The sequence below is a fragment of the Podarcis melisellensis genome (genome assembly GCF_964234715.1).
Source record: "Podarcis melisellensis genome assembly, chromosome: 4".
In the NCBI taxonomy this organism is placed as follows: Eukaryota; Metazoa; Chordata; class Lepidosauria; order Squamata; family Lacertidae; genus Podarcis; species Podarcis melisellensis.
The window spans coordinates 92731336-92756416 of NC_138531.1; the positions used below are offsets into that span (position 1 = coordinate 92731336).

At 47.6% G+C, this 25081-nt stretch overlaps 1 protein-coding gene across 1 annotated transcript in view; it reads left to right on the forward strand.

The window, feature by feature from the left end:
• RAB30 (RAB30, member RAS oncogene family) overlaps nucleotides 1-25081 on the forward strand; it is a 40559-nt gene that overhangs the window by 14343 nt on the left and 1135 nt on the right. Inside the window, exons 2-4 of the mRNA XM_081910182.1 lie at nucleotides 17587-17687; nucleotides 20196-20279; nucleotides 22190-22373. Coding sequence (XP_081766308.1) covers nucleotides 17595-17687; nucleotides 20196-20279; nucleotides 22190-22373 — 361 coding nt within the window. The 5' untranslated portion in view covers nucleotides 17587-17594. The remainder of the gene's footprint in view (nucleotides 1-17586; nucleotides 17688-20195; nucleotides 20280-22189; nucleotides 22374-25081) is intronic.

A 25081-nucleotide genomic window follows, 5' to 3' on the forward strand; every position in this document is an offset into this window, starting at 1 on the left:
CCTCTTCTGATTATTCAGCAATATTGTCCCATTACGGCTTTGAAACCTCATTTCAGCACAATCTTTTCAGCCTCGGGGTTTTCACATGCCATGAAAGCACAAGACAGTTTTTTACATGTTTCTGTGCATCTGGGGAAGGTCCCCCCCCCATTTTTTTTCCTTTCCGGGACAGGCTGTAGCTATTGGATTTCAAGCAGTCCTGCATGAAGTCTAACTGATCCAGGAGAAAGAAGAGAAGCGTGTGTGTGTAACTATTTAGGAAGAAGAGGTTTAGAGCCTTGAGGATCACCTTTCAGCATGAGGCCAGATTTTATTCATTTATTGATGTCTTATCCCTCTTTGCCTGGCATGTATGGGGTGTTAGGGGATGGGCAGTACCCCTGATGGGGGACACATGTGCTCCTTCTGGGGTAGTTTGCCGGGTCCCCATGCTGCACACAGCTCTCTCTTGCGGCTCCTGGAAGCTGTCAGCATGTGACAGCGGCCGTACCCCAGGAACAGCTTCTAAAAAAGGTAAAGGAACCCTGTCCGTTAAGTCCAGTCGCAGACGACTCTGGGGTTGCGGCGCTCATCTCGCTTTACTGGCCGAGGGAGCCAACGTTTGTCCGCAGACAGTTTTTCCAGGTCATGTGGCCAGCATGATGAAGTCGCTTCTGGCGAAACCAGAGCAGTGCACAGAAACGCCGTTTACTTTCCCACTGGAGTGGTACCTATTTATCTACTTGCACTAGATAAGCTTTCAAACTGCTAGGTTGGCAGAAGCAGGGACCAAACAATGGGAGCTCACCCCGTTGTGGGGATTCAAACCGCCGACCTTCTGATCGGCAAGTCAGAATGTCTATTCAAAACCTCCTGATTGGCAAGTCTAGGCTCTGTGGTTTAGACCCCAGCTAAACCAGGTGAGGGTAGCCGAAGGGTCTCAAACCCTTAGTGAGTTAGGGGCTTCCCTTGCTTGTGAAGACAGGCTTTGGTGGATGGAGCAGATGAGATCAGTAGTGGGTCCAATGGTCAATAAGACAGTTTCTGCAAACTGTGGGAAGAGAAAGTGATGGACTATGCGGAATTTGCGAAACTGACACACGAACTACGTGACAAGGACAACTGTGACTTCAAAGAAGAATGGGAACCTTTTACAAAGTATTTAAAGAAACAACAAAATGAACTGGACTCCTTGGCAGGTTTTGAATAAACATTCACAATTTATTCTTTATTGGCAATATATAGATAGATAAATCAAGGATTTATACATTTTTATAATATGCAGAGAACAATATGTGTTGAGAAGTCAGAAAGAGGAGCTGAGGGAAGTCTGGGGGTGGGCCTTTCTTTCTTTGGGGAGCGGGGAGGAAAAAAAGGAGGAGGGAAAAGGAGGATGTATTTTTGATAAATTCTTATGTTGAAATTCCATATATATATATGACCATTTCTGCACATGCTGTAGATGGAAGTGGGGGGCAGATGCAGCTCACCCACCTGGCAAGGGAGCCCATTTTAGAGAAGGGAAACTCTGACCCTAAACCTCCATTGCCTTGTGGGATATCTTTGGTAGGAGTACAGACCAAGGAGTAAACCCTACACAAATGCAGTGGAGTCCATAAGATGCTTGGATGGCATCTTGTACGCCTCCTTCCAGCAACTCCTACAGCCAAGCTGGTGCCAAACGTCTTGCTCTGCTTTCCTTTGGACCAAGGTCGAGAGGGGGGTCTTGTCGTTTGGGCAGCCCAGGACCTCCATACACACTGCCCAGGCTTGCACCCCAGGGAGGTCACTTCGGTCCTGCTAATACAACTTCACCCCCAGAGGCACACTCCGTTGTCTCTTGAGACAGATACAAACAGTCCCTCTCTGCCTCCTCTCAGGTTTCTTGAGGTCTAGCTTCAGGTTTCCAGAACCCCCTTGCTAAAGTGTCCACTACTGGGCTGCCTGGCCTTTGCCTCACCTGGCAGCAGCAGGTCTCTGTTTAAATTTCCCATTATGCCCTAAGCTCAGCTGATTTCAAACCATGCGCTGTTGTGAAGTCAGGCCATTGACAGCTTGGCAGCCCTGCCTGCCTCTCAGATTTTGCCAGCAGAGGCGATGGGCATGAGGAGGGGAAAGAGAAGCATCTGGCCAGCAGGCAGGATTCAAATTCCCACAATGCCCTAGAGCAACACTATGCCCGTGGCATTGTGGGAAATCAAAATGGCCGTGTGCTTCTTCTGCTGCTGCCATCAGGTAAGCTGAAGGCAGGCATCAGTGCCAGTGCACCCTACAGGTTGCAGGAAGGTGCAAGGGACTGATATCAGGCACAGCTGGTTGGCTGGAGTGCTGCACAGGAGCACTGCAACATTTTGTTGCAGGCCCTACTTGTCCCTACAGCTGTTGGGAACAGTGACCAGTAGCTCAGCTGAAAACAAAATGCTGGTTTAGGTGGACTGTGTATCTGAACCAGCAAAGCAGGCTCTCTCACCCAGATTCTTAAACCCACAAAACCATTTTTCTTTTTTTTTACCAAAGAGAGATTGTGGTATCTATCTCCAAGGCAGTGCCTGTCCCCCCCCCCCCCCACTTTTATCAGAAGGACTCCTTCCAAGTCCCTTAAAACTTATGGTCTGTAGCAGAGCTGGGATGAGATGTTGATGCCAGCCTTGATTTCCGCTTCCTAGAGCAGCGTGTGAGCCATGAAATGCTGCACGTTCCCTGTGTGCCAGAATGCAGTTGCATTAACACCTGTGCGTTTAATAGAGCTCTGCGGAGAAAAATTCCCCAGGGGGGTTGTCCTGCTTGAGGAGGCTTGCTTGCTCTGCGCTGGGCAGAGGCAGAAAATAAGCTCCACCATGCATCCTAATTAAAGGGCCCGAGTCTGCTCCTTTTGAAGCCAGCTATATAATCAGACCAAGGACACCAAGCTAACACCTGCCACCCTATATTGCTGCCTATAAAATGCAACTCGCACCCACAGGATTGGTAATGTGCTGGGTTTTGCCATCGAGGCATCAATTTTTTATTTCTTGCAAGAAGGGGAAAATCCATTTTTCTCACCTTCCCAATCTCTCACCCCGCCCCCTCTTGTTCTCATTCTTCCTTCCGCGTTTTTGTATCTGTTTGCATTGCAAGTGCACGAAGGAACTTTGGCTTTGAAATGAAAATACAGCCATTTATTTCAATTCAAAGGAAGTGACCACAAATCCCTTCCTTCACTCATTCACCACAGGCAAGCCTCGCTTCCTTCTTACTCGTCTGCTGTCTGGGAATAAAACTGACCTTCCTCACAGGGCTGTTGTGAAAGATTGACGGGCGGGTTAAAAAGTAGGTAGGGGAGTAGGTAGGGGGTTGTCTAGAGGGTGTGGGGGCACACATGCAATCGTCCTTTCTAACATCCCTGCCCGGCATGCAAACTCCCAACCTTCTTGGCCCAAAAGGGTCTTCTAAGAATGTTCATCTGAGTGCACTTGGAAGCTCCTTTCCGACCTTCGTGATTCCATGTGCCAGTATCTTCTGTGAGAGTAATGTGTGCCTGACTCCACTGCTGTCTTCAGACATTCAGTTTGAACATGTATGTGCGTGTAGAGGGCTTTGCTTATCTGCATAAGGTAAAGGTAAAGGGACCCCTGACCATTAGGTCTAGTTGTTACCGATTCTGGGGTTGCGGTGCTCATCTCGCTTTACTAGCCAAGGGAGCTGGAGTACAGCTTCCGGGTCATGTGGCCAGCAGGACTAAGCCGCTTCTGGCGAACCAGAGCAGCGCACGGAAACACTGTTTACCTTCCCGCCAGAGCAGTACTTATTTATCTACTTGCACTTTGAGGTGCTTTCAAACTGCTAGGTTGGCAGGAGCAGGGACCAAGCAATGGGAGCTCACCCCGTTGCAGGGATTTGAACCGCCAACCTTCTGATCGGCAAGCCCTAGGCTCTGTGGTTCAACCCACAGCGCCACCCGCATCCCTGCTTATCTGCATATCTGCTCACAATTAAGCCTCCTTTCCAGTTGTTGGCTGCGAGGTCCTGTTGAGCAAGAATGCCTGGAGGGGAATTCTAAGCACATTGGGCTGGATGCACTTATGAGCCTCTCCGTACCTGAGCACTCCCACCATGCTGGGTGACGTTCAGACTTTTCTGCTCAATCTGGGGAGGTTGGTAGTGCAGGGGGCAGGCTGGCATGTGTGTGGGAACATTTGGGGTAGGGCTGGCGCCCGGGGTCCTACACCACATGATTTGACATACCACCATAGCTCTGTTCCTGAGCAGAGCATTGCCATAATGTGTGCTGCCAAATACAGCAGTTCTTTCCAAGGATATCAGGACAAAAGGAATGAGGAGGTGGAAGGGGAACCAAAACAGTTTTATTAACAAATAAACAGCTGGCATACAAAGCATAAAATAAAACATACCTGACAGGGGCTACCCAATCTCCCCTTCAGCTGCCCGGAGCCCCAGGTAGAGCAGCAGGAGAAAGACCCTGACCATCGGTCTCCCAGCATCAGGTCCTTTGATCTGGGCAGAAGCTCCCTGGGCCCTTCCCACCTATGGCTTTTATAGCCTGCCTTGATGTAATCAAGGGCACCTGGCATTACTCATGATTAGTCCAGGACCCTGAGATGGAACTAATACAGAACGGCTGAGAGTCTCCCACTACCTGCAGCCGGGCTTCCAGCCAGCACTTGCAACACAGAAGAACCCAAGAAACTCCCGACAGGTGTGTGAAACACAAGAATCAAACTGGGGATGTTAAAGGGAAAGGGACATGCCACCTAACGCCTCGAAATACAATTGTCTTCCGCATTTCCACTATATTGTGCCACCAATAATAATAATAATAATAATAATAATAATAATTTATACCCCGCCCATCTGGCTGGGCCTCCCCAGCCACTCTGGGCGGCTTCCATAAAAACCAAAAATACAGTAAAATATCACACGTTAAAAACTTCCCTGAACAGGGCTGCCTTAAGATGTCTTCTGAATGTCAGGTAGTTGTTTATCGCTTTGACATCTGCTGGAAGGGCGTTCCACAGGGTGGGCGCCACTACCGAGAAGGCCCTCTGCCTGGTTCCCTGTAGCTTTGCTTCTCGCAATGAGGGAACCGCCAGAAGGCCCTCGGCGCTGGACCTCAGCGTCCGGGCAGAATGATGGGGGTGGAGACGCTCCTTCAGGTATACTGGACCGAGGCCGTTTAGGGCTTTAAAGGTCAGCACCAACACTTTGAATTGTGCTCAGAAACATACTTTCAAGACCGGTGTTATATGGTCTCGGCGGCCGCTCCCAGTCACCAGTCTAGCTGCCGCATTTTGGATTAGTTGTAGTTTCCGAGTCACCTTCAAAGGTAGCCCCACGTAGAGTGCATTGCAGTAGTCCAAGCGGGAGATAACCAGAGCATGCACCACTCTGGCGAGACAATGCTGGAGAATGTGGATTCAGCATTTAAGGTGAAATGTGACTGTATTTGCTTGCACTCTTCCATAGCTACTCTTGCCCCTCCTGTTCCTCTCTGCTCTTTGTTGTTTTCCCCGAAGATTGTAAACTCCTTAAGGGCAGACAGCTTTTTGTGTGCACACAAAACTTTGCAAACAACCCAGAATGCTTTGCATATTGACTGCGAGTGAGATTTGTATGTCAGTAGTTCTGGCACTACCTTGTCCACAAAGATGCAGATGTTTTCTTGCATTCACGCCTTGGTGCATTGCAAATTATGGTAGTCCGCTTTAAAAGTCTAGCATTCAGCAGCACAAACCTATATTACATTACTTTCCGAAGACATCACACATTGAAAACATCCCGATACAGGGCTGCCTTCAGATGTCTTCAGAAAGTAAGGTAATTGGTTATCACTTGTGACATCTCTGCGTGCTTATGTGGAAGCAAGTCCATTGAGATAATTGCTTCTTCCTTCCAGCACTGCAGGCTTGATCATGGTTTTTTGGCTGTGGGGTGGTGACCCATAACAGGGTCCAGCAGCCCCCAACCCAAGGTGGGTTAAGCCACTAGCTCCAGGACCATTTTCATTCTCACTTTCTTCAAATTGTTCCAAGGAGGAGGGGGGTAGCAGAAGGAGAGGGATGCAGAGGATGAGTTAAAAAGCTCTGGGAGTAGATTGGAAGAGATGGGAGAAAGACAAACATACAGCTTAAAATTTTAAATGGGTCCCTTTTTGAATGTTAGGGGTAAAGATGAGGTCTTTGCCTGAAAAGGTTGAAGATGGCTATAACTGCAATCCTCAGTCTTTTACAGTGCAATCTTGGGTTTACTTTTCAGTAAGCCTTTCATCTCTCTCTCCTTTGAGAGCTAAAGACAGCCACAGAGCCAGACTACATTTAGGATCCAAGTCGGGAGATATGGCGACTACAGAGAGAGTAGCTATCTCGATGTTTTAAGTTAATGGCTAGACCGTGTAATGGGTGGTTGCAGACATCTCATCTCTGATGTCCTTGGCTATGAGAGAACACATCTAGGCAGCATCTGTATCCGCTTGGCTGCCTTCTTGCTTCTGGCAAGGCTCCTGAGCTCAGGTAGAACGGCATCTACATTTTGAGAAAGGGACTATGTTGTTCTTTGAGGAGGTGAGGGGGGCGTGCAGGAACACAGCTAGATGATGAACAAACAGTAAGAGAGAAGAGCCACAGTCCTTGCAGGTTTGGGACCTGCCAATGCTGGGATGGGTGGCTGCGCAAGCAGGCTGAGACTTGTATATTGGGGGCGACTGAGGAGGAGGAAGAGGCAGGTGCCCAAACTCAAAGCCTGACTTGACAGTGAAGCTCACAAGGTGACTTTGGACTATCCTAGTCTACCTCCCAGGACTGTTGTGAGGATAAAATGGCGGGGGGTGGGGCCGATGGGAAGGACATAACCTCTTGGATATAAATCATGCAAACTGGGCAACTTTCCATCATTTCTCTTATTTTTGCATAAATTATGCTTTAATTTTTAACTAGTTTCTATGATTTATTCTGCACAACTTTGAACTCTCTTTCCCCTACCTTTTGTAAAGCACCACCAGTTACTTTAGACATCTTTGAAGATGCAACTTCATGGGTTTCCTTGATTATTAAACTGTGCCCTGTCTTTTTATATAACAATGCTTTATTGCATTTTTGTATTTTGTCCTACTGTTTCTGTAGTTTGCACAGATGGTTTATATATAGCCAAGGCTGTGGCAATGGGTGAATCAAGACCCTCTTGGGGTACTAATGCGGTGAACCTCTCCATTGTAAGCTCAGGTTGTATATATGTGTAAATAAACCGTATATCATAAAGACACCGCGGTCTCTACTGTCCCTTATTCTAATGGAAATACGAACCCTGGGTAAAAGTGCCTGGAACCCCTGGAATTTTGCACCGCTTGGAGATTGGGATGGCATGCAATAATATAAATCTCTAGTGTCAAAGGCCACAATAAAGATAAAGTGTCTTCAGCTGAAAGCTGTGTAGTGACGAAACCAGAATTCCACAACTTTGGGGCTACCACAGAGAATGCCCTCTCTCTGCAGATGCCAAGGTTAGGAGGGTCTAAGAGGGTCCATAGGGAAGGAGATGCTTTTTTCAGATACTTGGGGGTCTTAGTTGTTTAAGGCTTTAAATGCTAATGTGAGCATATTGAATTGGCCCCGGGAACAAGCTGGGTTTCACTGCTGCTGTTTCAAAACGGGGGTTATGCGAATTCTAAACAGAACCCCAGCCAGGAATCTGGCTGCTCCATTTTGGACCCATTGAAGTTTCTCGTTCTTAGGTTTCTCCCAATACAAACTCAGCCCGGCCATCCCTTCCAACAGACGACAGTACTCTCTAAAGTTGGACATGTGGCCTCTCCTTGGCCCATGCCCAACTCTAACCACTGCACTGTGTTGGCTCTGTAAATAATCACTACCGTACGGGAGGAGATGTGGGTCAGTGGTGACCGTGTACTCCTCCCCCTTTCCTGGACATGTGTACTTGGCCTTTAGCCTTGGGTTGGAACCAGGCCTGAGCTGATGATGCTCAGAAGCCAAGTTTGAGGCTTGCAGTTTGCATTTTTCATTTTTCTGGTGGATCAGACTGTGGAAGTGCCTCCTGTCACAGTATTTTTTTTTTCATTTTACTTTAAGACAGCAATGCACTCTTGGCTTCTCTTTCTGTGTGAAAAGGGCAAGATGGTTTTAGCTTTCACCTGGCTCTCTCTTCCCCTCTGTGCCCAGGCTAAATTGTCCTTCTGGGGTTTAAAAGAGGTTTCCTCCTGTGGTTTTCTGCTGCTTCAGGAAATGGCTCCTCTGAGGCGTCTGTGGGTTGTCTCAAGCCTCCCAGAGGAGGGGTCTGGCAACACTTCTTCTCTCCTTTCAAGAAGTGAGTAGCAACTTTGCAAGTGATGCTTGTGAAGATGCAGGCGAGAATCAGGAATCCTGGAGGCTGATGGAATTGTAGCATCATTTTGCCGTCCAGATGTTATCTGTCATTCAGTCTTCACACCAGCAAAATAATACTTTATTAGCTTAACTTAGGGTGTTGCAGAGCATTCACAGTGCTTCATCCTAGGGGTGCGGAGAAGATTTGGAGGGGTCCCAAATAAAGAATGGAAGCAGACAATCTTTGGACACAGATTCAGCGCTTGTCCCGGCCAAAGCACCATCTCTCCACAGGGCTTTGAACTGAAACAGAGACCTCAAAAGCACTTGCGACACTTGGAAATTCAGGTGCTGAAGAAACCCACACGCACTACCTGTCTGCAAAACCTGGAACATTTCTCCCCAAGCTTGCTACACAGGCATCTCCCCATTTAAAGCGGTAAAGAGACCCCTGACCATTAGGTCTAGTCGTGGCCGACTCTGGGGTTGCGACGCTCATCTCACTTTACTGGCCGAGGGAGCCGGCGTACAGTTTCTGGGTCATGTGGCCAGCATGATTAAGCCGCTTCTGGCGAACCAGAGCAGTGCACGGAAATGCCGTTTACCTTCCCACCGGAGCGGTACCTATTTATCTATTTGCACTTTGAGGTGCTTTCAAACTGCTAGGGTGGCAGGAGCAGGGACCGAGCAATGGGAGCTCACCCCGTTGCGGGGATTCAAACCGCCGACCTTCCGATCGTCAAGCCCTAGGCTCCATGGTTTAACCCACAGCGCCACCCGTGTCCCTAACTCCCCATTTACGTGCATCCAATTGACGCACAACCCATGCATGCGTGCATCACGTCAAACCCAGAAGTGACTTTTAAAATGGTAGAAACAGCCCTTAAAAAGAGCCCAGAAAGGGCAAAAAAAAATCATGTGTGTGTTGGGGAGAACCTTGTGTGCTGTGCTGTGCTGAGCTCTTTGGAGTAAGTGTTGGGAGAGATGTAATAAATGAGTTAAAAAAAGTTAAAGTCTGGCTAGTGTGTAGCCATAAAAAGCCCCCACAATTCTGCAAGAGACGTTGACCCTCAGCAAAAAGAGCCACATGCCCATAGTGCTGCTGGACCCCTTCCCTCTCTCACACAAATAGTGAGGCTCTATTACACCTGAAAACTTTATTTTCTACATTTCCCCCTCTCCTCCCTTTTCTGCAGCCAGCCACCTCAGAGCGGAATCAGAGATACTCTGATGCTGGCTTTTCTTCACAAGCAGCATGCATGCTCTGGCTGACCGACAGCTTGGCTGCTCCCTCTGACTCCTCCTCTTTGCGTTCCTGTTCCTGGGCAGATATTCTGCACGCCGGCGTGTAGCCTGGTGAGGGACGGAGCCCACCTTCCTTCCCTGTACATGCCTGGAGTGCAAAGAGAGAGGGGAGGCATTCAGTTCCTTTGTCTAGACAACATCCTGGAATAAGTCTGCCCAAACCAGGGAAATGTTTTGAGACGTGCTTTTTCTGACACCCTTGAGCCTCGGAGCTGCGGTGGTGGTTTGGAAGAGGCAGGACTGCTCTGTTGTGTCCTGTCAGCAGCTGTTCATAGCCAAACATCTGGCCTCCTGACAGCAGCAACATTCCAGGTGAATGCTAGAAGAGATGGGGTTAGTCACTGCAGAGACCTCTGCAGCGTAAGATCCCAGGGTGTGGTCTGAAGGCAGAGGAGGTGAACACCTTGCAGATGCTAAGAAGGTCCGGGTTGGGTCAGTGCCTGGATGGGAGACTGAATGGGAGAAACATGTACGTTGCCTTGGGTTCTTTGCTGGGAGAAACACGGGTTGCAAATGCAACAAAACCTACACAATCATAAATAGAGAGTGATGCTTACACTTTTCTGCAAGCACAGAATTTGACAGAGAGCGAGAGGGCACAAGTTCCTGGTCCTCACGACTGAAAACAAACTAGTGAAAATCGAATGCTGAATCTGACCCCCCAGGACTCAATAGGTGGGATTCTAGTGCTCTGCATAGCCAAACAGGTAGCAATAGCAGAATAATGGATTTCTGGAACAGCACATAATTTGGCTCTTATTGCAGAATTTTATGGCCATGTGATATTTATATAGCTTGAATTCATCTAGTCCCCAAACTTACTTAGACATTGCTTTGTACGGGAGAAGAAATCTAAAGCTGGCGGAGCCTTGCTCTTTCTTGCCCTCCCACCCCCGTTTTCTGAAGCTGTTTTTATAGTATTCCCAAAAGCCAGTCTTTTCATCAGTATGCTTTGTAGCAATTGTCCAGCTGGGTCAAAGGGTCTGTTGGTTTTCTATTTGCCCTGGACCTTTGGCAATCTTTTCCAAGGGAGCTGATTGTTCTGGCCAGCTGTGAACGTTTGTAACAACCCTGACACCACATTCCAGAGGCCAGAAATGCATCTGCAGCAGCCAGAAAGATTTCCAAGAAATATTTAGACTTTGCAGATGGGTGTTTCCATCTTACTCTCTCCCCCTCCCTTCTCCTTTTTGGAATGTGTTTTGGCTGCTCTTTGCCTTCTGCTTCCAATAAAAGCAGCTTAGTCCTCCCCCACCCCCTTAGTATTTTTGTTCTGGGTGTCCTTCCCCCCTGTGTCTGCACAGACAGGGACAAAGGATCATCCTTATCTGTGTGGCCCTGACACATGCAATAGCTGAAGAGAAGTCGGTCACGCACAGTCAAGGGGAAGGGTGGGAAAAAGTGCAAAGAGGCTCACGCACAGCTGATGTAACATCCACATCAGATGTAAATTGTTGCCTGCATGCCATTCCTGTTCACCTTTGGCTACCAGTGCTGATAACGCCAAGGTTGCAAGTTCAATCCCTGTATGGGACAACTGCATTGCAGGGGGTTAGACTAGATGTCCCAACTCTGATTCTATGATATAGATCAACATACAGCTTCCATCCCACCCAACAAACATCTCAGAAGATGAAGCAAGCCTTAGAACTGCCAGGGAATAGACGTAGTTCAGCAGTAGAACATCTACATTGCATGCAGAAAGACCTCAGATTCAGTCCCCGGCATCTCCAGGAACAAGCTGGAAGAGATCCCTGCCTGAAACTCTGGAGATCTGCTGACAGTTAGTGCTGTAAAGGTAAAGGGACCCCTGACCATTAGGTCCAGTCATGGCCGACTCTGGGGTTGTGGCACTCATCTCGCTTTATTGGCCAAGGGAGCCGGCGTACAGCTTCCAGGTCATGTGGCCAGCATGACTAAGCTGGTTCTGAAGAACCAGAGCAGCGCATAGAAACGCCGTTTACCTTCCCGCCAGAGCGGTACCTATCTATCTACTTGCACTTTGACGTGCTTTTGAACTGCTAGGTTGGCAGGAGCAGGGACCGAGCAAGGGGAGCTCACCCCGTTGCAGGGATTCGAACCGCCAAGCTTCTGATCGGCAAGTCCTAGGCTCTGTGGTTTAACCCACAGCGCCACCCACGTCCCATTTGGCTACCAGGCTAGTGCTTAAATGCAATGCAAATTCACAGAGGACAAGGCTCTCAATGGCTACTAAACATGGATGGCTGTGCTCTGCCCACTTGGCTGGAGGTAGTAATGCTTCTGAATGCAAGTTGCTGGAAACCACAGGAGGAGAGAGGGCTTTGGTGGGGCATCTGGTTGGCCACCGTGAGAGCAGGACGCTGGAGTGGTTGAGCTATTGGTCTGATCCAGCAAGCTCTTCTTACCTTCTTAAGGCTTCTGCAAGCTATAATGATCTCTAATGTGATGCCCTGCAAATCCAGCTTTTGGCTTCAAAGGGTTGGGATTTTGCTGTACCCTAAGGACTTCTCCACCCTTGCTAATTTAATCTTGTTTACTGCAGTTGATTAACTCAGGCACAGCGCTGCTGCTAGCAGTGGTACCTTGGGTTACATATGCTTCAGGTTACAGACGCTTCAGGTTCCAGACTCCGCTAACCCAGAAATAGTATCTCGGGTTAAGAACTTTGCTTCAGGATGAGAACAGAAATTGTGATCCAGTGGCGCAGCGGCAGCAGGAGGCCCCATGAGCTAAAGTGGTGCTTCAGGTTAAGAACAGTTTCAGGTTAAGAACGGACCTCCAGAACGAATTAAGTACTTAACCCGAGGTACCACTGTAAAAGCTTTTCCTCGCGCATGATTGAATCTTCTTCAGTATAGTTGATGGACTCACGAATGTTACCTGTGTTTATTTTTTGAAATCCCAGACCACGCTGAATTAGATCATTTCCCAAGTGCGCAAGACCCTATTGTTTTTATTTGTTAAAGCGGACTGGGAGTGGAGACAGGAAAGAGCAGTGAGGTTTTTTTGGTTTGTGGATAGCCCTAAATTATATGAAACTGCGAAGATCCAAGCAGACCACAGGGAGCTCCCAAAGGATCTCTCCAAAGTGGGCAAACGGGCCACGAAATGTCAAATGAGATTCGTTCTGTGTTCCAAGTGATTGTTTTTAGTAAAATAAAATAAATCCCTAATTTCACATGGCATTGATGGGGGGTCTGACCAGGAAAGAGATTTTGGCATCATGGTAGATTGCTCAATGAAAAAGTTGATCCAGTATGCAGGAACCGTGTGATGTCTTTCTATACATCTGTGGTCCTGACCTATTTGGAATATTGTGTCATTCTGGTTCCCGCTTTTCCAATATATGCAGTGTTGGAAAAGGTGAAGAGAAGAGCAACCAAAATTCAGTTTAATTTATTGCATTTATGTTCCATGTTTTTCTCCAAAGATCTCAAAGCGGTCTGCATGGTTCTCCCCCATCCCATTTAAAGTTCTCAAGGGGTCAGAGCACATCATCCCAGAGCTATGGCTCCCAATTCGTGGTCTGTGGAGGCACATCCCCATCAATGGGGACATCTTGTTTTGGGGGGGCTGTGATCTCGCATGGGTCATGTGACTTGCATGGGAGCACGGCCCAGTTTTGCACTGGGGAATGTTGGAAGGTATGGTGACACCATTCACATGATAAAAACTGGCAAAGAGATGTCAAGATTTTCAAAAGTAGGGGGTCCATAACTTGGCTTTTGAAAAACAGGGGGTCCACAGTGTTTAGCTAATTGGGAGCCGTTACCCTAGAGGAAACACTAAAGGCATTTGGTATTTTCTAGTTTTGGGCTGACTAAGGCAGGGTTTACAGAGGGTTTATACAGTATATTGATATTTTACAAGATTTATTTACCATTTTTTTAACACTCTGAGTGGTTTACATATTTATAATCTTTCTTATTTATTTTATTCATTCATGAAAGCATTCCTTTACTGCTGTATCATGAATTATCAGGCTGGTGTACAACAAATAATAATAATAATAATAATAATAATAATAATAATAATAATAATAATAATAATGATGATGATGAAAGTGACTGGCTAATTAGCAGCCACAAAGGCCTGCTGCCATTTAAATAAAAAATATTCAGGTAAAGCCTGAAAGTCAAAAGTGATGTTGGCTTCTGGTTGAGGCTGTTATGACTGCAATACTAATAAAATCAAACAAGTAGACATAATAAAACGGAACATTCAAGATAATGGGCGGAGTGGATGAAGCGAACAGAGAGATATATATTTTACAATATTAGAGCCCAGGGTCGTTCAGTGACGCTGAACGTTGGCGGGCGTTCGGGATAGACCAAGAAGGAGGTGATCTTCATGCAGCCCATATGGAATTTGCTACCACAAGGTATGCATGAACATCTCTGGGCTGCTTTGAACAGGGATTTAAGACATATCCGTGAAGGATAAGGAGCTCTAGATGGTGTATGTGGTTCTCACAATAACCCTGCAAGGTACCGTATTTTTTGCTCTATAAGACTCACTTTTTCCCTCCTAAAAAGTAAGGGGAAATGTGTGTGCATCTTATGGAGCGAATGCAGGCTGCACAGCTATCCCAGAAGCCAAAACAGCAAGAGGGATTGCTGCTTTCACTGCGCAGCGATCCCTCTTGCTGTTCTGGCTTCTGAGATTTAGAATATTTTTTTTCTTGTTTTCCTCCTCCCAAAACTAGGTGCGTCTTGCGGTCTGGTGCGTTTTATAGAGCGAAAAATGCGGTAGTTTAGGCTGAGAGACAGTGGATGGCCCAAGGGCACCCAGGGAGCTTCATGGTTGAGTGGGGATTCGAACCCTAATCTCCCAGGTCATAGCCAAACATTCTAACCATGATACCTTGCTGACTGTGCAGTATACTACTTCCAGAATCAGAGGTAGCATGCCTCCAAGTACTAGATGCTGGAGAAGAATAGCGAGAAAGGGCTTTGCATCACTTCCTGCTTTTGGTCTTCCTGGAGGCATCTGGTTGGGGGCTGCTGTGGGAAGCAGACTAGATAGACCTTCAGTCTGAGCCACCAGGGCTCTTCTTACCGCTTTAAACACCGAATTCACTTCCTGTGTTTAGAAGAGGGAAACCGAAGGCCTTCTTCCAAAACCATCCCGTGGCTTCTGTGCAATTATAGAAAGAAAGTTGAACGGCACCCAGGAGCTGCCGTCTGAGGTTTTATACCTCGAGCTGCCCAAGGGTCACTGAGCACGACACAGGGTTGCATCTGTAATGTGGCGCTGTTACTGAAGGATAGAAACAGCAACATGCAAGAAGTGAGTTGGCTGTAGCCAAAGTCCAGTTGCAGTCATGTTCGTATGATGAGGTTGAGATGACAAAGTTGGCTCCAGAGGGAGGCTACCACGTGCTTTCCACATCCACTCCAGGGTTCGAAATTAGCAGGGCGCCAGGCGCATTTCACACATAAAGATTCTTCATTTGCGAGCACCTCAAAAAGTCTGGGTGCCATTTTTTGCGCCTGGCTGACACTCAAGGATTACTGAAACGTATGTGCTTTGAAGCCTCAAAGTATACGTTAAGGATTTTAACAATAGAGAGTAGAGTGTTTTGAAAACTGAAGCATGGTACCAATATTTTTTGCTGTAAACACATTAAACATGTGTGACGCTAACGTATGAGAGTGCTGGAGGTGAAATAGTTAAACAGGTTACCCAGTCAGGACCCGGGGGGGGTGGAGTCAGAGGGACTATAAAACCAGCTCTGGGAGGGGCGAAGGGAGGAGTTTGGTGGTTGGTTGGAGTGGGAGTGAATTGGGATAGAGTCTGTGGGTAGGTTGAGTTAGTGTAGTGAAATAAGCTGAGTCAGGAACAGTTAGGAGCTAGGAAGACAAGTAAATATCTGAGTGGTGGTTTAGTGAGGGAGAGCAGGTAGCGGAAGTTATAGGTCTGGATAGGCACCCTATGATTGTAATTGACCAATACCATTTATGAAACCACACGCTTGTTAAACTGCAATAAATAAAGAGAGGTTTATGTTCCAATTTAACCCTGACTGGACTCAGTATTGTACCAGGTAGGGCCTGGGTGGTGGCAGCGAGAAATAAAGTGGTGGCACAGGGATCAATAGACGGTGAAACGTCCGGGGACCCTGTGTGATTGCCACACCATGTATTAACAATTTCTGTTAAAAATGTGATATTAACAATGAGTCACTTATGTGAACTGCGTATTAGTTCATGCTTATCAAAATAATAAATAAAGTGTTGCTGGCTTTCTCTCTCTCCCCCCCAAATGGCAACTAGACCTTCTGTTTTGGCCCCCACAACCCAGTCCCAGGAGCCATTTGGCTCCTAGCTTTTCTATTCCAGTTTCTAATACTGATCTATCCATGGGAACCTTTATAAATGTGTGATATGGCCCTTCGTACCACCTTCTCTCCCAGCATCTCTAGGTAAAAAGATCTCTGGTACCCTTGTATGCCTCCTTCTGGGAAATCCTGCATCCCAGCTGGTGCCAAACATCTTGCTCTGCTTTCCTTTGGATCATATCAGTGAGGCTGAGAAGGGGGTCTTGTCATCCAGGCAGCCCAGGACCTCCATACTCACTGCCCAGGCTTGTGCCCCGGGGATATCACTTAGATGCTGCTAACGCAGTGGTTTGACTTCACCTCTGGAGGCGGACTCCATTGTCTGTTGAGGCAGTTGGAGGCCAACATAACCAGAGCTATCAAAGACCTCTCTCTCCCTGAGAACCTGGGGCAGATTGAGGAGCCATTGCTGGCTAGGTGGCCCAATGGTCTGAATCAATGGTTCTCAAAGTGGGTGGGTGGGGATTACCTAGGGGGACGCTGGAGTTGTAAATGGATCAAGTTCACCAGTGTTGTTGAATTAATTAAACTTAGTAGTTTTAATTGGATTTTGAATAAAATGTGCAATCGCTTGTTACTGTTTTGATTTTTTAAAAATTGTGTTATCTTCCTTAGCAGGTTGTTCAGACTGCTATTCTGAATAATGTTTTTTGCAGGCTAGGGGAAACTGGGGATAGGTTCATGAAACCAAAGGGTTGGTGGCCCAAAGGAGTTTGGGAACTGTTGCTCTGATTGCTGTATAAGGGAACTATATTATTGTTTATTAGATTTGCATTCCATCCCTCATCCACAGATCTCAGGGCAGTTCAAAATATAAAATTACAATACAGGAACCACGAAATTCGTAGTGAAAATAAGAACAATAACAAACAGCAATCCCTGCTCCCACAACACATTTAAAAGGGCATCGAATGTCATTTACTCAAGGCCATGTTGAAGAGGAACGTTTTCACCTGGAGCCTAAAAGTGTATAATGAAGGCTACAGACGAACCTCCCTGGGGAGCCACCAGCGAAAAGACCCCGTTCTCGTGTTGCCACCCTCTGGACCTCATGTGGAGGAGACACACAAAGAAGGGTCTCAGAGGATGATAACACAATCTGGGTCGGTTTATATGGGGAGAGGCGGTCCTTGAGGTATTGCAGTCCCGAGCCCTTTAAGGCTTTATAGGTCAAAACCAGCACTTTGAATTGGGCCTGGAAGCTAATTGGCAGCCAGTGCAGTCAGGCCAAGATTAGTGTGGTATTCTCAAACCGTTTTGGCCCAGTGAGCAACCTGGTTGCCAAATTCAGGTGCAGTCCTACGTACAACACGTTGCAGTAATCTAACCTAGAGATTACCAGATCACAGGCAACAGTAGTTCCTGGGTTCATGTGCTGCCATGATTTCTGTGTGCTGGTGAGAAATTGCCAATACCGCAGTGACCTTTGCCTTGAATACCTGGAGGATCAAAGTCCGTCAATAATGAAATAAGTCACTGGGTCTTCTAACGTCCCTCCTTTATGTATTTTGCTTCTGATTCTGTGTCGCCGGTGGATTCCAGGGCGCTTAACTGGAAACCTGGTGCTCCTTTAACCAGCGGGAGTTAAAGCCCTTTGGAGAAGACCGGCTGCAACGGAAGCCCTTGGGGGATTTCTTTTTTAATTCCTTGTTTTCCTTTCCCTTGCAGCTGTGTAAATGAGTATGGAAGATTATGACTTTCTCTTCAAAATAGTTTTAATTGGGAACGCTGGCGTGGGGAAGACCTGCTTAGTGCGGCGGTTTACTCAGGTAAGGTGGCATTTCAGGGTTGTTGATGCTTTGGGCGTACGAGAAGGTCAGGACAGATGTGTACGCAGCACATTCATATATGTGTTAGTGCGCAGGAGGAAGGAGCTAAGTCCCAGGAGAACCTCTGCCATCTTCTCCTGGTATGAGACAGGACTGTACCATCATATAGTAAGAGAGGGCATTAGCCAACGCAGGAGTGGCTTGCCTGTGACCTTCCGGGTGTTCCCCTATTCTTGTATCAGGCTGGCCAGTCTGGCAATCTCCCTATGTTTCTGGACTCCAACTCCCATCATCCCCAGCCAGATTGGCCTCTTGTCAGGGATGATGGGAGTTGGAGTCCAACAGCATTTGAAGGGCTGCAGGCTCTCCATCTTTGAACTGCAGTCTCTGCTGCTGCTGCTGGGTTTTGGGGCAGGATGAACCTCATGGGTGAAGACAGGCTGGGGAAATCCTGTTGGACCCTGCACCTCGTTTGAGGATTGCAGCATCAAACAGGAACTTGGAGGTTTTTAAACAGAGGATGGATGGGGATCCAATGGAGATTCTTTAGCTGTGGTTCCTGCATCGCTGGGGGGTTGCAGGGTCTTGCAGAGCCAGGCAGAGGCCTGGGCCAGGTAGATAATGTGCCCCCCCCTTTTTTACCCTGGGGATAGCTGAAGTCTTATAAATAAGTAAGTACAGTGGTATCTTGGGATGCGAACAGGATCCGTTCCAGAGCCCCGTTCACATCCAGAAGCAAACGTAACTGGTGACGGCACATTTGCGCACATGCGCGTCTCTTTTCGCCGCTTCTGCGCATGCGTGTGACGTCATTTTGAGTGTCTGCGCATGGCGAGCAGTGAAACCCGGAAGTAACGCGCTCCGTTACTTCCGGGTTGCCGCGGAGCGCAACTCAAACATGCCCAACATGAAGCGTATTCAACCCAAGGTATGACTGTATATAAATAATTTTCACAAAAGTTATGCTGACAAATAATTTTATTTCAAGGCTTTAACCATATCTGCATATAAAGACAAAATGGAAAATATATTTATTGCGATTGTGAATATGCTGACTAAGGCCCCCTTTGGAATCGGAGGCCCGGGCCAAGTGGCCCATATGGCCCCCCCTCTGTCTGGGCCTGGTGGGTGGGACTAGATGACCAAGTTGCAGGGGAGTTGTGTTCTGTTGTGCTGCAGACTTCCTATAGGATGCAGACCCAGATGAGCAGGTGATGCCACTTTGGTGGAAGGAAAGTAATAACAGAAAACTGGCTTTCCCCTTCCCTTTCTGTGCAAGAAGACATTGAAAGGGTCAGCGGCGACATTGCATTTGCCTGGCAGAAAGGAAGTTCTTGCCGAGCGGTTGCGTAACCCACGGAATGTTTCTTGGCAGTTCTGCATCTTAAACAGTCAGCACTTCTTCCCCGTGGAGACCTTTCAAAGAATGTGCCTGGAAATATTCTCTTTTCTATGGGCAGCCTGCCATGGGGGCTGGAGCGAAGTTGACCCCCCACCCCTGGGGAAGTGGGGGTGGGGAATCAAAACACCAGCTTATCCACTCCCTCTAAGTGTTCCGAGGGATGGAGGTGTCCAACAAAACAAGAGGAACAAGCTGTGGTGCAGAGCTAACAAAAGAGGCAGCTGGTGCTTTGCTTGCTTGCTTGCTCTGTTCCAACAGCGCCGACTTAAAATTCTGCTGGGAGCACTGCAGACTGACCGAACTCGCTGTGATTTGGTGGTTTCTGGGAGACATCTCCAGGAACATAAATCTTGCTTGCTGCGCACACGGAGGGAAAACAAAACCACCCAAACATCTCTTCTGTATAAAAAGTTGGGGGGAGGTGAGAGAGAATCTGCACATATTTCACTTTTGAGAAATACTGGGCTTTTCAGCTACCTCTCATAGCTTCCAAACATTATTATGTTTTTGCTCGGTTGGGCTGGTCCTCCATGTCAGATGGGATTTCCACAACTTGGTCCCCCATCTTCTGAAAAACCGGCCGCAGAACAGTAGCTTGGGGGGCGGGTTGTGAAGTGGTTTCTCTGAGTTGGACGAGGGAAAACAGTGTACGAGAAAGCCAAATAAAATCCAAAGTGTGCAGCTCAGGAGAGTATTGGCCATGCGTTTTACGAAGGGGGGACAGTGTCCCCAAGGGACTCTGGAGATCATCTGTGCACGGAACTGCAGATGTCAATTCCTTGGCCACGTTCCCTAGCCACTGAATGATGCCTCCTTGCCTGCAAAAAACCTAGAATTGGACCTGTTGGTGGTGCCTCATTGATTGCCATTATGCTGCAGGGCTGTTGCCTTGAGCAAAATTCTACTGTTGCAGGAAATCTGAAAATTTCCCTCTAGCCTTCCGTAAAGAAGAGATTCAGAAGAGGCATGTAGTGACACAGAGCCTCAAGTCAGAACATTGATCGGTGTTCACAAGATTCTTCCACTAGGACAACGGCAGTGTGAAATGTCCAACATTCCTTATGCTGAAAATGTTTTATGAACAATGTTTGTTTTCCCTTCTCAAGGGTCTTTTTCCACCAGGGCAAGGTGCCACAATTGGCGTTGACTTTATGATTAAGACAGTGGAGATCAATGGTGAAAAAGTAAAGGTAAGGGTTTGCTTGGTTTTTTTCCTCCACTTTGAGTTGATTTGACATAAGGAAAAACAGTTTTCTCTGTTAAAATATATGACCACTCAGGGAAATACCTGGGATCTTGGGATTGGAATTCTCATATTGGCGCCATGTTGTGTGATGTATGAAAACTCTGCATCCTATGAGTTTCCTCTTCATATGGAATTTCCCTGTGGCAGCAGTGGGGATTCCCATAGAAGGATCTCATTTCCCCTGTCTTTCACTCTGCCTCATCCTCTGCCCCCCACCTCCTATGAACCAAAGATCAGGTTTCCCAATCAGTTGGGAGAAAGCAACTAAGAAAGAGATTGTAGAGGAAAGTGGCTGGGAGGCTAGGGGTTAAGCATCTCACTCTCCCACCTGTGGCTTCTCTCTACTGAAAATCCCTCCTGGCGCTTGCTTTGCATGTTGGAGGTGAATGTTGGCGATCCAGAGTCTAACAAATGGCCTCTACTACTGGGCTTAGCTGGCAACTATAAGTATATTGGCGGCTTTGGGAGGGGTATTGTGAATGGTTGCTATAGCATAGCAAGTGCAGATTGCCTAAGGGCCCCTCCAGGCACTCTTTTTATTGTGCATTCAATATTATTTGTGCCTATTGTGCTATTAGGTTGATTATACATGCTCTCACTTTCAGCAATATTTGCACCTGCAAAGGTTTTCAGAAGGACACCCTGCTTTGCTTCAGATTGGTGCATGTCCCTTAACTTCCTGCTGAAATATCTTATATTCTAGGGTTGCCATATTTAAAACACTGTAACTATGGACAGAAAAGTTATTAAGCTTTTTGGGAGGGGAGGGGGCCAAAGTCATTGAGCTTTTTGGGCAAAATTGCTTTATGGGCTCCCATACGTTTAAGACATTTTCCCGATTGCCGTACGGACGTATGGCAAGTTTTCTGGGGGAGCGTTGTAGAGCAACTAATAGAGTAGAGTGATATGTGGACTGTGCAGTATAAATCCAGCACTAATGCAGTATTGTTGGATACAATGACATGTTGCAGAATACACCCGGGGGGGGGGAGCTACCAGTCTGGAGGGGCCCTAAGTTGTTGTAGGGCAAGGGTAGGGAACCTTTTCTGGTGGGCAGCCCGTTCCTTATCCCAGTCCCGGAAGGGCTGCCCACCTGCCCAGTTACATTCCCCCATCACTTTGCATGCATATGCAGTATCCACATGAGGCTGGTTCCAAGGAGAATCACGGGGATGTCATGCATACATAATAATTTTATTTGTATGTCGCTTTTCCATAGATGAAACCATGCTCAAGATGGCTTTAAAAGAATTACATAATTACAGACACAAGAAAAGTAGTAATAAACAATAAAGTATCAAAAATACACAACCAAAATTAAACAATTTCCCCATAAAATTCAGAAGATCTAAAATAAAGATACAATAATTAATAGTATTAACAGCGACAGCACCCCTCTCAACAACCCCCCAAATATACCCCAGCCCAAGAGTCATCTCAGCTTCATGCCTCCTGTTGTAAATCTCAAAATGCAGAAAGGGTTGTGTCTGTGTCATAAAGTAGACAGGGCACGAGAGAAGTTTATATCATCACGAATCATGGAAGGAGCTAAGACAGAGCGATCCATCCCTTCCGTTTCTCCTAATAAAATTCAGGGTGAAGCTGTGGGCCTTTTGACATGTAATACAACCTTGTTTTAAACAGATCCAGCAAGGCACTTTTCGACATTCTTAAAACGGGGTTGGGTTTATCGGGTGGCATACGGAAGAAATATTGCCTACGTTGAGACATTCTCGGGAAGGAAATTGGGGTCAATGAGACATTCTAATTGAGGATTTTGTACTAATGCAGTCGCTTTCTCCTTCCCACCCACCCACCCCAATTATTTTTCCTCCCTTGTTATGGGGAAAAAAGCTGCAGATCTGGGACACGGCAGGACAAGAGCGATTTCGGTCCATTACTCAAAGTTACTATCGCAGTGCTAATGCATTAATACTGACCTATGACATCACCTGCGAAGAGTCCTTCCGATGTCTCCCAGAGTGGCTGCGGGAGATAGAGCAGTACGCCAGCAATAAGGTCATCACCGTCCTAGTGGGTAAGAGGCATTGATGCAAAGGGAGCCTTAATAGCAAATCCATGGGTGGCAGAGTTGGGCAGAGGGAGTCGGAGCACAGGGCCATTGGAAGCATTGGCGGAAGGGAGATATGTGTGGCCTGCCTTCTTTGGACACAGCTATGTGCTGCGCTAGGCTTAACGCCAGCGATTTTTAGCAAGGATATGGAGGCCCAAGGTCTCAAAACGGCTCCCGGAGCAGTTTTATAGAGCTGTTGATTGCCGTTGGCAGATTTTATTGGAGTAGTAAAGAGGCTGCATGCAGACAGGGCTGGTCACTTCCAAGGAGAGCAGGGAAGGAGAAAGAGAGTCCAGACTTCCATGCTTCACCTCTCTTATGAGTTTTGTATGTCATGATGGCAAGCCCACAAATTGCAGCGTTTTCTTAACTTAACCGAGCAGCCTGCTCCCCATGCCCATTTCCAGTGTTCAGAGGTGACTGACGTTGCTTATGCAGGTAAAACACCAGTATCTGTGCACAGGAAGGAAGCATCTGCAGGCTCAGGGAAACCCCAAGATTTGCCCGTACCCCCCTCAAAAAACACACCACCCTTTAGGGAAACAGTGCAAAAGGGGAAGGGAGAAACAGCTTCCCCAAAAACATAGCTGAATGAGAAATGCATTAGCTCAGTGGCCATGGAATGCTTTTCTTTGTAAGGACCGAGGGAGCAAATGGCGAGGGAGGATCAAATGGAGTCTCCAGAACTGGAGTATCCTGCAAGGCAATATTTTGTTGCAGCCCCCACTAGTAGCTCAGAAACCCATCGCTGCATCTACATGCTCTTTTTGCACTGAAATTTTATTCTGAATACCCAGAAAAGTAATGTGGTTCTCCCACACACACACATACCCCCCCCCCCACTGCTCCTAGGAGGGCTTACTGGCTAGACAATTCCCCATGCTGGGTCGCATCTTCTCCTCTGGCTCCTTTTCAAATGGAAACTCTTCCAGTCATTTAAGTGTGTTGGGACAGGGGTACAAAATGGGCACCAGGGATTGTACAGATATATTGACCACTTTGTTATTAAAAACAAACTACAACAAAACTTAAGGCTTTCCTTCCTGTTTAAAATACCGTATTTTTCGCCCTATAGCAGTGTTTCCCAACCTTGGGCCTCCAGATGTTTTTGGCCTACAACTCCCATCATCCCTAGCTAGCAAGACCAGTGGTCAGGGATGATGGGAATTGTAGTTCAAAAACAGCTGGAGGCCCGAGGTTGGGAAACACTGCCCTATAGGACGCACCGTCCCATAAGGCGCACCTAGTTTTTTGGGGGGGAAATAAAGGGGGAAAATCCCCCCCCCAGGCGCGGGGCTGGGGAGGCCCGAGCATCCCCCGACCCCAAACAGGCAGCTCTCTGCAAGCCGTGGGAGCCCAGCGCTGGCTCCCGCTGCTTGCGGAGAGGTCCGTGAAGCCTGGACGCGCTGAGCTCAACGCGCGCAGGCTTCGGCATGCAGGCCACTCTCCGCAAGCAGCGGGAGCGCTCCCGCTGCTTGCGGAGAGGTCCGTGAAGCCTGGAGAGCGAGAGGGGTCGGTGCGCACCGACCCCTCTCGCTCTCCAGGCTTCAGCGAAAGCCTGCATTCTCCCCATAGGACGCACACACATTTCCCCTTCATTTTTGGAGGGGAAAAAGTGCGTCCTATAGGGCGAAAAATACGGTAATTGGACTTGATGATAGAAGGCAGATGTTTTAGTTGAGATTCCTGCATTGCAGAGGGTGGTACTAACTGACCCTCAGGGATCCTTCCAACTGTAGAGTTCTACCATTCCAAGATGAGCTAGTTATCAACTTTTTGGGTTTAGTTAGAGCAGCTGGCCAGCTGCAATGGCACCGCAGCTGCTTCTCATTGGCTTTGTGCTTGCAGCCTAACAGCATGAAACACATTTACCCCTTGAATACGGACAAGGGACAGGGAGAGAAAATGGGAGGTGTGCAGAGCTGCTGCTCACCCCCTTTAGGTTGCAGTAGAAGAAGAAGAAGAAGAGTTTGGATTTGATATCCCGCCTTTCACTCCCCTTCAGGAGTCTCAAAGCGGCTAACATTCTCCTTTCCCTTCCTCCCCCACAACAAACACTCTGTGAGGTGAGTGGGGCTGAGAGACTTCACAGAAGTGTGACTGGCCCAAGGTCACCCAGCAGCTGCATGTGGAGGAGCGGAGACACGAACCCGGTTCCCCAGATTATGTGACTGCCGCTCTTAACCACTACACCACACTGGCCCATACCTGCGAACGTGGGGTGTGGATGACAAATCTGGAAGTGGGAGATATAAATTCTGGTTTTGTGCCCCTCCTCCTTCCTGCTGAGTTCTGCAAAGGCGATGCTGAGAGGGGTCAGCAAACTTTTTCAGCAGGGGTCTGGTCCACTATCCCTTAGACCTTGTGGGTGCCGGACTATATTTTGGAAAAATAAATAAATGAACAGATTCCTGTGCTCCACAAATAACCCAGAGATGCATTTTAAATAAAAGGACACATTCTACTCATGTAAAAACATGTTGATTCCTGGACTGTCCGTGGGTCGGATTTAGAAGGCGATTAGGCGAGATCCGGCCCCTGGGCCTTAGTTTGCCAACCCATGGCTGAGACTAAGGAGGAAGGCAGCAGCCTGAGCTGGTTATGAGAAGGCAAGCAAGGTGGGGAGTAGTTGAGGGTTGGTGAGTCAGTGCCCCATTCATCCTAATGGACCA